The sequence below is a fragment of the Bemisia tabaci genome, chromosome 1, assembly GCF_918797505.1.
Source record: "Bemisia tabaci chromosome 1, PGI_BMITA_v3".
In the NCBI taxonomy this organism is placed as follows: domain Eukaryota; kingdom Metazoa; phylum Arthropoda; class Insecta; order Hemiptera; family Aleyrodidae; genus Bemisia; species Bemisia tabaci.
This window is the reverse complement of record NC_092793.1, coordinates 78,032,310-78,048,086: the sequence shown is the minus strand read 5'-3', so window position 1 is coordinate 78,048,086 and position 15,777 is coordinate 78,032,310. Positions and strand designations below refer to the sequence as shown.

Genomic DNA, 15,777 nt, shown 5'->3' with positions numbered 1-15,777 from the left:
AACAAACAACTCCGGCTTGCTTGAGCGTGCGTTACTTGTTACTTCAGCTTTATTCCAATTTTTTTGTGTTAAATTTTACGGATCAACATGAATTTCGACTTCTCTGTTTCGTCAACCGCTTTTCGGGCTCTCTTGAATATGGACGTGACCAAACTAACAAAATTATCAGAAGAAGAAATTCGACCAATTCTACCCTCCCTTGTCCGCATGGGACTGATATCTGTTCCAGACTCAACCCTCAATAACTCAGAGAATCGCCGAATCATGTTGGCTTTTTTACTTGGAGTTGAACTCGTTAACTCAATAGTTGCTCTTTTATCAGTGGACTTCAATGGATTGGAAGCGGACGCTAAACGAGAACAACTCTTGAGGTTACGTATCATCTTGTTACTCACTGTAAATGCATCAGGAAATTGCAAAAAATAAAGTAGATAATTTGCCAATGTGCTGTTTCATTCCTAAGGCGGGCTCCAGACTATGTGGCATTCGCCGAGTGCCGAGCCGAGTCACGAATATTTGAGGTTTGGGAAGCGACGGGCAGATGCGAGCGTTTCCACGAATGTACAGCGCCACTCTACTCGTGAAAGTCGTACTTGGCTTGTCATTTGGCAAATAACGAATTTCTGATGGGAACAAGAAATGCTCGCCAAGTGAGAGAAAAACACTGTCAAACACTGCACTTCTTCGCCCCCTTCCCACAAAACATCATCTGAATACTGGATACGTATTGCGAACATTCGACGAGTGAGGACGAGTAGTTTGGATGGCATCTTGATGTTGCGATGGACATTCTGCTTCCCGCTTGAGATCCCTTTAACTCGTGTCACAAAAACCAACTCCGAGCAGGTTGGAGTGAGTGGCGAGCCGAGTGACTTGCATCGCGCCAACATGAGGCGAGTTGACGCGAATGTTCCATCCAGACTATGCGGGACTTGGCTAGTAAAACGCGGCGAATGCCGCATAGTCTGGAGCTGACTTAAGCAGGAAGTTATTAATATCACATGCATCATTGATTTTTGAAAGATGCCATGTTGGAAATTGCACATTGATTAAGCAAAAGCGAATATTCGGCAGCATCCTTGGATACGTTAGGTTCGAAGTCCGTATGCTTCCCAGCTAGGATCCTGCAAGCCCATTATGTCTTGAGCACAGATTTTTTAAGATAAGGGAAGCATTTCTTTACATGAAAAAAACACTAAGAAGTGGCCCGAACTGTATGCAACAAGGTGGAGCGGAATTTCTTGGCTTTGTTTCCCCGCGAAATGGTGTGGACCCAGCACCATTTCTCCACCTTGTTTCATTTCTTTATACGCTCCTAGTCTGCACACTGTCCATACAGGTGTAGGGAAGGTCCGTAAGGCATAGATATACTTATCTGTACGTTTGGAAACACTGATACATGTATTTAAAACATGAATATTCTATCCCCATCTTGAGCCAGCGCATCGCCCATGTTGTTGAAAGCAGAAGATCACCTGACGTCATTTTCGCGCGGAAAATAAATGCAAGATGCAAGATGGTGGATCCTATGTCGCAGTCTAAAAGCGCATAATCTTAGTTGGCATGAAATCTAACTAACAGTTCTTTTCTTGTTTTGCAGACAAAAGATTGGAAACTCTCAGGCAGAAAGTATTTTGGCTCAGAACATTGAAAGTGGCATTGCCCTGGATTATGAGAGAGGTGATTCTGTCAGGCGTCTGAGACTAGTCCTCAGTGAACTTCTGTTCATACAGTCAAAGGTTAGTCAGATTTTATCCTCTAATTTTTCAACAGCCAATCAAACCAAAAGAAAACCTTGTGCTCAATATTTGCTCACTGTGGTCAATTATGACCAATCAATAACTCAAGATTTCTACCATTGAGAGAACCAAAGGAATTGAATTTGATGAACCCGGCTACTGAGACCAAATATTTTTCAGTTGAAAGCAACTTATTTTGGATGGCACAAGTACATTTGCAGCAGAATCAGAAGAACTTCAGGTTGTTGCAACGAAATATAAATGTCAACCTGACGGTCCTGCGGCCCCAAAAGTGTGTTATGATAAGACAAGACATAGCAGTGTCTTAACTGTGCAATCATGTCATTACATTGTCTTACGATGCTGTTATATATGTTCAAAAATTTGCCTGCTGATTGGGCAATTGGGCATTGAAGTGGCTTAGGGTGATCCAAAAATTCTGCACCACTATTACCAGAAATTACCCTTGTAACTTTGGAACTAATTCTGATTTAGACAGCTTGAAATTTTGTGAGTAATCAAAGATCAAAGAAAACTACTTTTAGTGGCCCCCAGAATTCTAATGGGGTCTCTCTGAAAAGGGGCAAGATATCTCAGAGTTACAGAAGTGCTGTAAGTCTTATGGATCACCCTGTATGTATGGCTTATATTAGTCTCAAATCAAATTCATCATGTTCTTCTGACTCTTAAGTTTTATGTCGGACAGTGGTTTTCTATTGATACAAACAACTTCCTCGAAAATAATATTAAATTAGACTGTCTCTTGTAATTGTTTCAGATTTCGGAGCATAAAAATGATGCTGACTTTTACATTAAACAATCGGATTTGTTTGACTACCCTGTTTTTGTACCAGAAGTCAGTGATGCAATTAGTTTGATTCTGGCTGAATTGCCCTGCCTGCTATCCATAACGGATATGGTGGAAATACTCTTACATGTCAAGCATGGCCCCGATATTATTTGTTGGACTGTTGCCAATTTTCCCGACTGTTTCAATGAAGGTAATGTAGCTGAAGTTTCAACTCCATTTCGATCTGTGTCAAAAATTTGGGCACAAAATTCTGATTTCTGTAATTTCACTGATCATATTCTAAGAACTTATATAAATGGCCAAAGTGCGAAACCACTTATCTCTGTTTGCAACATTGTAACTTCCTGTCAAACTTGATTTTTTCTCCGGAAAACTAGTTAATGTAATTATTCGAGAACTTCCTTAATGTTTCTTCTCTGTTGGCAGATTAATCTGTGTAAATGTCAAACTATAGAGATGGCTTGTTCCTCTCAGAAAAAATACAGTAGTAGCAGACATTTTGAAACGCTGCAGTGGAGGTACATAGTTTCACACTTTGACTAATGATATGATCAAAGGATTAGAAAATAATGAAGTCTTCTGCTCTGCTAATATGGAGCTTTAGATTGAACATTGGAAGATTCCCTTCGTATAAGTCTGCAAGTGAAGTTACCAATGAGAATTTTCAGATTCGCATCAGCTTGAAGTGATGGGTGCAATATTTACTAGTATGTTTAAAGCAGTTTCTTTTTTTCAAACAAGTGTGCAATAAGAAATCAAATACAACATCTGCTGCTTAAGTCCTCGAAAATTTCGGAATTTAGAGGTGTAAAAACTGTATTTTATGCCCGAGACGTCTTATTGTTACAATTGCATATTCTTTTAAGCTTTTCTTTATCCATAAATTTTTCTCCATTTGATGTTTTAGTTGCAATCAGCTTGATTTCCAACTGTGATAAGCAAGAAGAAGACAATGGGGGTGTCAAAGTTCGGACACAAGCCTTAAGCGCATTATGCGAAATGTATCCCCCAGGGGCTTTCCTTGTTCGCTCAAAATGTGTAAGTTCCTGAATATCTTACCCTTGTGAGGCTAGGTGGGGAAAGAAAAACTAGGCCCTATATCTATGTTGTGACAATCATAGTTTGTTGTTAGTAACAGTCTCCTTCAAGCCTAAATCTATAGCCGTTACCATCCTGTCGCTCGTTTGGAGACGGGAGATTTCTGACAGTCTTTACTGAACATACTAATTAAAAAGCCCAAAAATATGACTGACCACAGGAAAAGGGACCGCAGGATATAGAGAAGAATTTTTGTCGAGTTAGGCCCACTAATCAGAATGAAAAACAACTCACTATCATCCCAAAAAGTGCATTGCGAGTAGATATTTCCAATTTAGTCTCTTTTTATGCTACGCAAAGTGTGAAGCTTCATTTTCATTCAACGATTCTAAACTCCAAAAATGGCAGGAGGCAACTTTGAGTAGAGTTGTCTCCAAACCTCACTATTTGATTCATTAGATGCCCTCATTATTTTTATTTTGCTCAATATAACCCTGACCCTCATAATTCCAGTTATGCTTGACATTGTTGAGCAGTTTTTATGCCAAAGTGTTGGTAAAACACTCCTCTAAGCAACAGAACCAGTATCTTGATTTTAACTTTTCGGTGTTTTTGTCTTAAAACTATCACCTGTAATTTATTTTAGAACCTAAAATGGCTCCAGCTAAAATATTCCTTACCAAAGTAACTGCTGATTTTAACAGTTTAGAAGTTACCCGTGAAAATACATGCCTAAGAAAAACGTTTTTCTTATTTTAGTCCAGCCAAGAGTTCAATAGGTGCCTCATGATGTAATTATAAGGTCCATTTTGAACCTTGCATATTTTACTGTGTCGATACCTTTTTAGGTCTACTGTAAATGAAGTCTACTCTCATATTTTCAGGTGGAGTTGTGTAGAATGCCTGCCTTAACTATTTCTCTCACTCTAGATCATGGTGGAAGTGATGCTAGTGATTTAGTTGCATTCGTCTCTGGTTTACTTCTTGGCAATGATCAATTTACCAGAAACTGGTTTGCCATGTTCATACGCAATCGTCAAAAGGTAATGTATTTAGTGTTCTGTGAGGGCGGTAATGGGTCACTAAACCTTGTTTATTTTATTGAATATTCTGAAAGTACTATGTGAGGAGATAACGTGGTGATTTTTCCGCGTTTTCATGGAGCGAAAATCGCGGAGAAAACCGCTTTTGAAAAATCTAAAAACTGTAAGACATTTCAAACGCACCCGAATGGCGGAAAACTGATGCGGTTGATGTACTGCGGTAGTCATAGCGCAATCTTCTCTCATTTTCCTCTAATGTTTGTTAAAATAAAACGTATTTCGATGTGGAGTTGTTGCTTGTTTATTACAGGTAACATATGAATGTGATTCTAGTCTTGAATCCAAAAGATATAATTTCGACTTTAGTATTGTTCTCATATACGAAGAGTAGATAGACATTTGACAGACGTCGCGGAAACCCGTGCCCGCCTCTGATTGGTGCCGGATGACATCATTCGGTGTGGCGCAAAACCGGGGCGTTTTAAATTTGCATATAGGTTGAGCGATTTGAACTGCGCATTTCTCGGTAATTGAGTTACTTGTTCGCGTTTTTAATGTTCGCATCGTGTTAAACGCGTCATTTTCCTTCAGAAAACTATATTCGCAAGTCAAAATTCGCTTATGGTTTAGTGACCCATTGCAAATGTTTGCAAACTGAAATGAGAGTCAGGCAAAGTGGGACTCAGGGTTTAAAAAAAAAAAGGAGAAAAAACCATACCACAACTGGAAGTTTGATCAAGTTAATCTTTCATTATTAGGTGCAAAAGCACTGAAAAACTTAAGAAATCAAGTTTGAGAACAAAAAATCGTTACTGAACAATTCCTACAATCAACAATTTTAAGATGAGGGAAACAGTCAAAATTTTGAAACAATTTTACTGAGGTAAATCTGCGGAACATTTTTAGCACCTAAAATCATTTTGTAAGATCGAATCAGATGAGGCATGTAACTTTTGAGCGATTTTTCTCTGAGATATCATGGCTTATGCAGATAGTATTCTAAGCACGTGATATAGTCTCATATTACAGTGCAAATATTTTAAGAGGATTGCTAAGATGGTCTTGTTTTTTTTTTTTTTAGCGAAACAAGGAATCCAACAATGCTTTACAGTCACTGAGGACAGCCTTACTGCATCATTTAGAAGAAATCGTAGAGCTCTCTAAAGGAGGAAAGCTGCCCAAATCTCATGTAGTTCAAGCTTCAGCTCTGTTGAGGCTTTATTGTGCTTTGCGAGGAATTGCTGGAATAAAGTAAGTCATGATCAAATTGGTGCAACTTTACACTTGATTCTCTTATTAAGAATTGCATATTGCAATGATAGGACAAGGAATCAGTTTTTTATACACCAAGTAATAAAACATTTAAAAACCAAAATTTAAAGAACTCCAACTTCTCAATTTCTTTCATTCAAGATACTCCTGAGGTAGAGGAAAATGCTCTGCCATCCCAGGAAAAAACGCTATTGCTTTGCTCCAGATTTTGAAATTTTTTTTCCATCATGTACTGTATTATTAGAAAAAAAAAAGAAAAGAAAAAAACCGGTTTTCATGCTTCATATTGCCTAAAATTGGAAATTGCCTGTGCTTCTTTTAAGTATTTAAATTCTTTTTACTGTAATTTGAATAACCAAGCACTGTTCAACTCTTTGTCTAGGTTTCAAGAAAATGAAATTTCACTCATCGTTCAGCTTTTGACCTCTCAGCCTACACCATCGCCAGAGGGTGTCCGATTCGTCTCACTCGGCCTGTGCATGTTGATTGCTTGCCCATCGTTGATAAGTATTCAAGAACACGAGACAAAAAGCATTGAGTGGGTCAGGTGGCTAGTTAAGGAGGAGGCGTATTTTGAAAGGTTTGCTTTTCTGTACAATCAAATGAATGTGTTTATGCTAAAAGGAACTATTTGCATAGGGTTTGCGTGAGACATAGTTCCTTTTAGCATAAATACGTCCAAATAGTCCATGTATTTTTAATTTCAAGCCAATCCTCATCACCAACTAGCTCAAGGTTCAGTTGCCCCCAAGGATTCTAGGTTTAAACTAGAACTTGCATTACTTAAGGCAGAAGGCACTGTGGGACAATTTTCAAAATTATGTACAGGATTCCTTTGGTATCAGATTCATGCAGCTCTGGTTGCCTCTCTGAAGAGACATTGTCAAACTCTTTCTTTTGTTGAAATTTTAATGTTTTCAGCACAGCATTTAATAGATATTTTCAATTACATATGAAGTGTTTTAAGTCCGGTTATTGCAGCTTGCTTTGTTCTTTTCAGCTTTCAAAATGTCACTGTTGGAGAACATTAATGGAAGTATGAAAATAAAAAATCAGTAGTGACAGAGAATAGAAATTTTCCTTTATCAGGGTTGCCATAGTCAGGAAATACTGGGGAAACTGGGGAATGTCAAGGAATTTTAAAAAGTCGGGAAAAGACGAAAGTTTCAGTTAAAAATTGATAGGCCACCTTCACTAATTACTTGCCTTCTAGAATGGGTTTGACGTTTCCTACAACACATTTTGCCTGAAAACTATTTCAAATTATGTCTCTCTAACCATCTGGCATATGTTCAGTTGTCAGGGATTTACGAAAATGGGTCAGAAAATGTCTGGGAGTTTTATTTTCTAAATTCTATGGCAACCCTGCCTCATACTCAAAAATTTCAATAAAAGTATTTTGACAGGCTTATTCTCAAAGTTTTCTTGTTGCTGGCTGTAAAGTCTTACATTTTTTAACAATACCTTCCCAAATAATGTAGATCATATCCCATTTGTTTATAAAATCTGCTCAACCTTCCAAGTCCTCCTAGCACAGTTTACAGACCGATTAGAAAGGATACGCAGTTATCTTCATACAGTTGTCATGTAACTTATGCCTAATAAATGTTTTATCTGTTCGCTGATTTTTAGTGCAAGTGGTATATCAGCTTCTTTCGGTGAGATGTTGCTCCTGATGGCAATTCATTTCCATAGCAATCAGCTGAGTGCAATTTGTGATCTTGTGTGTTCTACAATTGGTATGAAAATTCCCATCAGACATAATACTATGGCACGGATGAAAGTTATTTTCACGCAAGAAATTTTCACAGAACAGGTCAGGAACAATTTTTACAACTTATTTCTCGCCATAATTACCCCATCTCTTCAGTTTATGGATTCCAGGATACCTTAAAAAAAGCCGAAAAATCCAAAAATTAAAATTAGGGTTACCAATTGAACTAATGAGTTTCAATGCAAAACTAAAGAGGGAGAGTGCTCAGCACAAGAAGATGCAGGTAGATGGCATTACGTCGAGGGATCTTTATTGGTTTGGATCTTTTTGACCTCCTCAGCAGATCATAATCTGTTTGTGAGCCCTATTTTTTTCATTGGAAACATTTATTGTGGTGCTTAATTTCGTACCCTGTTTTAACAACAACAATAACTGTAATTGAGTGTATTTAAATCAAGAGGAACCATATCCATGCAAGCATCGGTAAATAATCTCTACAATCTTTTCTTTTTTTCATGTCCATATTTGTGAATAATTTGGCAAGGACCAATTTTCCTGCTGTCAAATTAATTTTTTTACTTCTCTTTTTTGTGTAGGTTGTCACTTCTCATGCTGTCAAAGTTCCGGTAACGACGAATCTAAATGGTAACATAAGTGGCTTCCTTCCAATCCACTGTATTCACCAATTGTTGAAAAGTCGTGCGTTCACAAAGTACAAAGTATCCATTAAAGATTGGATCTATCGTCAGATATGTTCTAGTGTCCCTCCTTTGCACCCTTGCCTACCTGCTCTAGTTGAAGTTTATGTCAATTCAATCCTGTTTCCTGTAAAGCGGACCTATGAAAATACAAACCAGCCAATCAGTGAAGATGAAATTCGCATCGTTTTTCGCAGTTGCACAAGAACAGTCTCAAAAGGCAGAAGCAAAACCTATATTCCTGAAAGCCCTGACAGTAATGCATCTTTAACCTCTCAACTACTGTTACTTTACTATGTTCTTCTGTATGAAGACGTCAGGTTTGTTTGTATAATTTTCTTTCTCATCAATATTCATTTCTAAAGAGATAAAATGCAGATGCAATCATTTTTTTACTCATACGGAAGTTGATGAAGAGGTTTTTGGGACACCGTATGTGTGCATCCAAAGTTCAAATGGTGAAAAAACAAGAAAAATGAAGTTAAAGTGTGGGTATGAAAATGGTCCTCATGAGTATGTACCTACCTACCATTATTTTGACCCCATGAATCCTGAGTATGGTTTTTCACAACAACCACAGCTTTGATCCCCACGCCAAGCTGAAGTTAATCTCACACCAACAGACAGTGCTACACATTTACCTTTCTGCTATCAGTCATTCGTCCATCAAAAGGGGGAAATGCATAAAAAAGTTGTGGGCCAAGAATTCGCATCGATAGGGTTCAAGGAGTTTATTTTTATGGGAGACTAATAGAGGTGTATCATGAATTTCATAGTGTGTGATGAAAGCTTTCTCAGTATCTCTTGAATTTTGAAGTGTTGGCCCTTTCTTTTATTCTAAGCTTTTAATTATTTCTGTTGTGTTTTTTCTAGGTTGAGCAACATGCCAATTATAAATGCAAATACGAGTAATAAAAACAAAATAAAAAAGTACTCAAATGAATTTCTAGCTGAACTGCCCATCAAATACTTACTGCAGCAAGCTCAGAAGCATCAGCAAAACTTTGCTGGACTCTTTTCCCCACTGCTTCGTCTGCTCGCTACACATTTTCCGCATCTGTCATTGGTTGATGACTGGCTGGATGATGAAGACTTGAAATGCATAGCTGAGACACATACGCGCACAATCTCTGAGGCAATGATCAATGATACCCTGAGCGTGATGGCAACATGTCCATCTCATACAAGCCAATTGCTTATGCAGCTTCTGTCAATGCTGCCAACCCAAATCTGGTCATACGCGCATACGATAATTGCGCATTTCAGAAACATACTAGACCCTGGAGTTCCAAGACATGTTCAAGAATTATATAAGCAAGTTTGGCTGAAGCTGAACACAGTTCTTCCCCGGTGCCTTTGGGTAATGACAATCAATGCGCTTGTCCATGAAAAAACTATGCTACCAAATATTAATCTGAACCAAGAAAATATAATCTTGGACCCACTTCAAGTTCTTCGCTGTGATACTAGAGTTTTTAGGTAAGATTTACTTACTTTCAAATCTCAGGGTAAGGATTATGTAAAATAGGAATGTATCAATTTTTAATTTTACATTTTTTTTTTAAAGTCATAGTTGACTTCAATTTTGCTTCAACTGCCTTTGCAATTTGGTTTCAACTTGCGCATCTGCATCATTATTTCAAAGTTGAATATTCAGCAGGGTCGCCAGTCAGGGAATACCAGGAAATGTCAGGGAAAACCTGGTAGTGTTAGGGGAAATGACGGAAGTGTGAGGGAAAAAATTGTTAAGTCACCTCTACATGCTTTCTAGGATGGTTTGATGTTTCGAACAACAGATTTTGCGTGAAAATCATTCCGAATAATGTCTGTTAACCATCTGATACATATTCATTTGTCAGGAAATTTTACAAACATGTGACAGGGAAATGGTCAAGGAGTTTTATTCTCTAAATTTTGTGGCAACCTCGATTCAACTGCAATAAAGAAACATTTTGAATTTGAGTCCTCGAATGAAACATACTGAACCAAAACTATGAAATCATGCCTCCAAACTGGATCTGGATTCAAATTTGGTCGTTCAAATCACCTTAAAGCCTGCACAGATACACAATGTATTTTTCTCTCTTTTGCCTTTATTTGTGCTTCATTAAAGACACAGTATTTATTTTTTGGTTGTTTTAGGTGTGCTCCAATCCTGAAAGTTCTTCTGCATGTTCTTCAGGCGTGTTTAGCCGCTTCGCGAAGTCAGCTCCACCAACACATTCAAGAGAATCCTCTCAATTCAGCTGGTGCGGCTAACACCATCAACAACGGAACATATTTAACTTCAGAACATGAACGTGATGATCTTAAGCATGCATTAATTGCAGCTCAAGAAAGCGTTGCCGTGCAGATTTTGTTGGAAGCTTGTCAGGAAACTTACAAAGATAGGGTAAGATTTTACCCCACTTTTTTCTTCTCTTTTTTGTGGTTTTTATTGCAACAACTGTAGCTTAAAAGCAGGGATACATTGGAAAATCAGGTTAGTATAGAGGAACGGAAAAATATGGATCTTTGTACATGAAGGTATGAAAATTTAAGATTTTCTTGATGAATTAAAGTAAAGAGCCTTGGAGGTATTAAATTTTTATGAATTCATTATTTTACGTTCCTCAGTAAGGAAATCTCAGACCTCTCAGTTAGATTCTGCTGTTTCAGTTTGCCACCATAGAATTTCCACTCTTAACTCCAAATCCTACTTATTTAATCATTTTTGAAAATCTGACTTGGTCAGAATTTAAAGTGCGTTTCAGTCAAGAAAAAAATAAGAGGCTGACTATGAAAAATCAAGAATTTTGGAAAACTTCTGGAAAGAGGAATTTTTGAGAAGTATGGAAATAGTTAGGAAAAAGTAGTGATAAAGAAAGGACTTTAGATGACAAACCAGTAGACACCCTAAGCTGTACTTTTGTTCACATTTTTCGAAGCACTTAAAAATGTCTCATAAGTTCCTTTGGTTACTCCTTAGTGTAACCTGTTTTTGCAGTGGCCGCTATTCCAAACTATTTCTAAATATATGCTCTTTTTTCAGGAAGTAAATGGACAGTTCTGGGCTTTGCGTGAAGTGCGGAGTGTTATTTGTTCCTTTTTGCACCAAATCTTTATAGCAGAGCCAAATTTAGTCAAATTAGTGCACTTTCAGGTCAGTTTTAATTCCTAGTCAAATTCGATTTAACTAGAATGAATGTAAAAAAAGAACAAAACAAAGTATGCAAAAAAATTGCTTTTGGAATGTACAAACCAAATTTTGATACAGAACACAAGGTTTCCAGTTCTGAGCAGTGCAGCCTTATTTGAAACCTTCAAAGAATGTTAAAAGGGTTTGTGTTAAAGAGGGTTGTTGAACCTGAAAGGCTGAAAATTAAAATTATATTGTCAATGGGCCTGTTGCAAACTTTTGCTAGAGCAAAGATATGAGTTGTTACTCATAGAAAGTGTCTCAGAAATCACGATGAGCGCATCGGCAAAGTCTAAAATGCACTCTTTACTTCACAATTTGCACAGGAAATTTGTGTTTTTTCGAGCTTCCCGCTTCAAAAACAATACCACGGCACAGGTGAACATTTCGTTAGAGGAATCATTCCATCCAACCCCTGCTCACAAAGTTACTACGCAATATACAACATAGCCGATGCCAATCTGCCAAAACACATGTGATGGGACGATGATTCTAACCACCTAATAACAATCGGTGTGTTTACATTCACATTTTTCTCGCGTTGATAAATATCCGCCTTAATTGACCCATACTCTCCTCAACTTGCGCGCGGAAGCGTCGGCCACGTTAAGCAGGGATTGAATGGAACGACTCCTCTAACGAAATATTTACTTGTGCTGTAGTATCCTTTTTGAAGCGGGAATCTTAAAAAAACACAAATTTCTTACGTAAATTGTGACGTTAGGAGTGCATTTCAGAGTTTGCCGATGCACTCAATATGATTTTTGAGACATTATCTTTAAGGACCAATTCTTATTTTTGCTGTAGCAAAAGTTTGCAACAGGCCCATTTAAAGCATACCCAAGAGTTTTCTCTGGAAACATATTTCATGGGTGTGCATTTTTTATATGTAAAAAATTATTTACTCAATTAATGTGTCCTTCTCTAATTCGACTGTATTTTTAAACCAAGATAGGATTTGGCCAAAGCCTCTTTCTTTTTGAGTTTGAACGTTTATTTAGTTGTAATTTTAGGTGCCTTATCGAGTTCTTAGACTAGAATAGTTTTTGTTCCCCTCATATGCTCCCTGAAATACTGAAAACATAGTTGCGACTGACGTTACGAAGCTTTTTTCATCAACTTAGGTAAGCACTGTAACTAAGATGCAGAATATCAGCCTTTGTTTTTTAAGACTCTTCGGCACAAAATCTGCATTCTAAGGTTAATTCAATTTTTATAGAGTAAGTATTGATGGAAAATATTCATGCTAATTCTTAATACAATTTTTAAACATTCTGGATTTTGAATTGTTTTTGCAGGGATATCCATGTGACTTACTTCCAGTCTCTGTACCTGGAATACCTTCCATGCATATTTGTCTAGATTTTATTCCTGAACTTCTCAGTCAGCCGTCATTGGACAAGCAAATTTTTGCTGTGGACTTGATCTCGTATTTATCCATCCAATATGCACTACCCAAATCGATGAGTGTCGCACGTCTTGCTGTCAATACCCTCTCTACTCTACTAACAGGTAAATTACTTGAGTATTTTCAGAGATTGCCTTGGGATATGCTGATGAATGGAGGGAAAAATCATTTTTAGAAAACTACAAATTGATAGCTCTCATTTATTTGAAAATTGTGTAGTATTTATTTTTAATGTGGATGAGGGAGATGAAGATCTTCAGGCCCTGAGAGCACTTTCAAAATTTCTAAGTAAGCTTATGGCAGAAATAAGATCTATAAAAGGTGCTCCTTTTTGTAACTTTTGAATGGTTTAAAATAGAGCTTTAATTCCAGTCAAAATTTAAAACTGACTAAAAATTAAATGAAAATGTCCCGTTCATTATCGTTATTATGGTATGACTATCTGAGAAAAGAAAATTAAGTAAAGGAAAATCCTATCTTTCTAAATTCCATAAAAAATACAATTTCCCAGTAGAATACATGATTTTTCTCATTCATTTTTGGAATTTACTTAAATATGCTGAGGGTGTAAATGTATTTTTTTTTATTCCCGTTCATTCGTAACTGTCAGCAAAGCTATAGCCTCAACAATCTCAAAGTGACAAATTAAGCATGATTACGTCTTAACACAACTCCCTTGCATTTTGTAAGAGACAGCAAAAGTATATTTTGAAAAGCAAAAAACGTAAAATTTATTTTTTAAAATTACATATCAATTACTTGTATGTGGAAGTAATGTGGCTACGGTAATAATGCATAAGTGATTTTGACTATGTGTTTGAATTGAATGCTCTCAAGAATCGATTCATTAATAAATCTACGTTTTCCTTGCAGTTCTGTGCAGTGATAGCAGAGTTGAACTTTTCGTGGCAACATTACCAGCCCTCGCTAGAACGTGCAAAGCATTTCCTCCTTTGATCGAAGACGTTGTGTCTCTTCTAATCCAGCTGGGTAGGATTTGCATCTCGGAGGCATCACTAACCTCTACTTACCCTGTACAGTGTTGGAGTACAAATACTAATAACTCTCATAATACAGCAGACTCAGACCATGAGAGGAACCTCAAACGTATTCAATTTGGACAGTATTCAAATGAGTACTTGTGCCAACAAATCCAGGATGTTTTTGAAAAAATCATCGCTCAAGCAGTTTTGGAGACCAAAGTGTATTGATAAGTTTTGAAACCGTTGGCTGGGACACTGAGTCTTCTATAAGAATTTTGTAAGGTTTAAATGACCATTAGAACCCCTTAAAAATAGTTACATCCACATAATTAATACTTCAAGTTAAAAAATGTGCTTTCCTTGTGTTTCTTGAAAAATTTTCCTACGTGTCGTAAGTAACGTAGATAAAGTTCATCAGCTGTCAACCAGTCTGAATCTCTTTACCGCCATGTTTTTCATTCTACTTGTGTTTAGAGAGCCACTGTGCAAATTCGTATGATTTTTTGAACAGATGGTCGTATTGGTCGGCAATTGTTTTTTGTAAAATTTCTTCCCTGATAATTTAGATGGAGTGATCTACGATTCTCGGAACGGATCCCATCAAAATTTTAACAATTATCGCATTGAGTTGATCTTGAAAATTTTGGGAAGCTGGAATGCTCTATAATGCATTCACACCTCTTTTTTTTTAGTTATCTTACTGAGTTTATTTCGAACTTTTCTCGAGTACAGTTTGTCGATACAAGGATACCAACATTACACCAATAGAGACAAGAAAATAGGGTAAAATAGGTAGAAACTCTCTCCAGAAATCATTTTACTTATTTTCTTATTCAAAATGACTATATATTTCGGGGATAGAACCTCTAGCCATTTTTTTTTTACTCCTATCTTAACACAAAGACTTACAAGAAGGCTTTCTCCTCGTCAATTTTTGCAACATGAATGTGAAAATTGTCATACTACTCCTGAGAGCAGTTGTTGTACTCGGATTGTTCAGTGTGAGGTAGTAATGATATAGTTTTTTTTTTTTTTTTTTATTGCAGGAACAAGACTAACCACAGTCATGTAGACAATTTTTTTTTTTTTTTTTTGTATTTTCTAAAATGAGCAAGCTTTCTTCGAAGCAAACTTTTCAAATTGATTTTGTTGAATATATTTTTCAACAAAAAAAGAAAACTTAATTGAAAGGTTTTTCAAAGCGTTTATCTATCTGTGCCAAAGATGCATCTGGAGTGAATTAAGTATAGTACTCAATTTGCCGGCAATCAAGATTTCTTACGCTCTTTTCCTATTATTTGGCGTGTGCTGTGTACATATACATTTTTCCTATCATATTTCCAAGTGTTGTATCATCTTCAAACTTCAATGTAATTTTTTGTTTACCGATGTAAATTTTTTGTTGGTACATGTGTATTTTGTTACAGAATAAAAACCCAAAAAGCTGAATTCTCCTGATGCATTAGGTCAATAACTCTCCTCGTAGGGATTGGCAATTTTAGCACCATTTTTTGACACCTATTCTAAAATCAGGTCAAAGAAATGAAAATGTTTAGGTATCATCCCTGTCTTGTAAAAAATTAGTTTGCCTTCAATGCAAAAATTCTGAAATTCAGGAGGAAAAATCCGTTTTTTTTTTTTTTTTTATATTTTCAGCCTCTATAAGAACTAGGGTGTGAGCAGCCTCAATAATTTCCACCCTCATTCTGCAGGAAATATTTTCTACCATTTTATAAGCGAATATATGTGAACAACATCTTGTATCCACACCGTGAATACAAGAACAAGATGTGGATTCCACAGTGAAACTTCTAAACCATGTATCTCTTATCTATTTATCTATCTACCTCGCATTGTTGCAGACTTCCTTTTTCTGCATCAAAAAGTACTGAA

The 15,777-nt window shown here is 36.7% G+C and overlaps 1 protein-coding gene across 1 annotated transcript; it reads left to right on the top strand.

Annotated features, from left to right (window-relative positions):
* Positions 1 to 15,333, top strand: IntS2 (integrator complex subunit 2). Its single transcript, XM_019061353.2, has 14 exons — positions 1 to 371; positions 1,601 to 1,739; positions 2,518 to 2,740; positions 3,458 to 3,588; positions 4,473 to 4,631; positions 5,713 to 5,882; positions 6,286 to 6,483; positions 7,536 to 7,719; positions 8,214 to 8,635; positions 9,189 to 9,794; positions 10,458 to 10,707; positions 11,347 to 11,457; positions 12,792 to 13,005; positions 13,775 to 15,333. Exons 1-14 carry the CDS (start codon positions 88 to 90, stop codon positions 14,110 to 14,112), a joined length of 3,429 nt encoding a protein of 1,142 aa, XP_018916898.2. The 5' UTR covers positions 1 to 87; the 3' UTR covers positions 14,113 to 15,333.
* The last annotated feature ends 444 nt before the right edge of the window (positions 15,334 to 15,777 follow it).

Bases quoted from the DNA above. Each gene is read 5' to 3' on its own strand.
- IntS2 (XM_019061353.2), top strand. From the start codon at position 88: ATGAATTTCGACTTCTCTGTTTCGTCAACCGCTTTTCGGGCTCTCTTG. The intron at 8,636-9,188 runs GTTTGTTTGTAT...TGTTTTTTCTAG, and splicing joins CTTCTGTATGAAGACGTCAG to GTTGAGCAACATGCCAATTA. The intron at 10,708-11,346 runs GTAAGATTTTAC...CTCTTTTTTCAG, and splicing joins AGGAAACTTACAAAGATAGG to GAAGTAAATGGACAGTTCTG.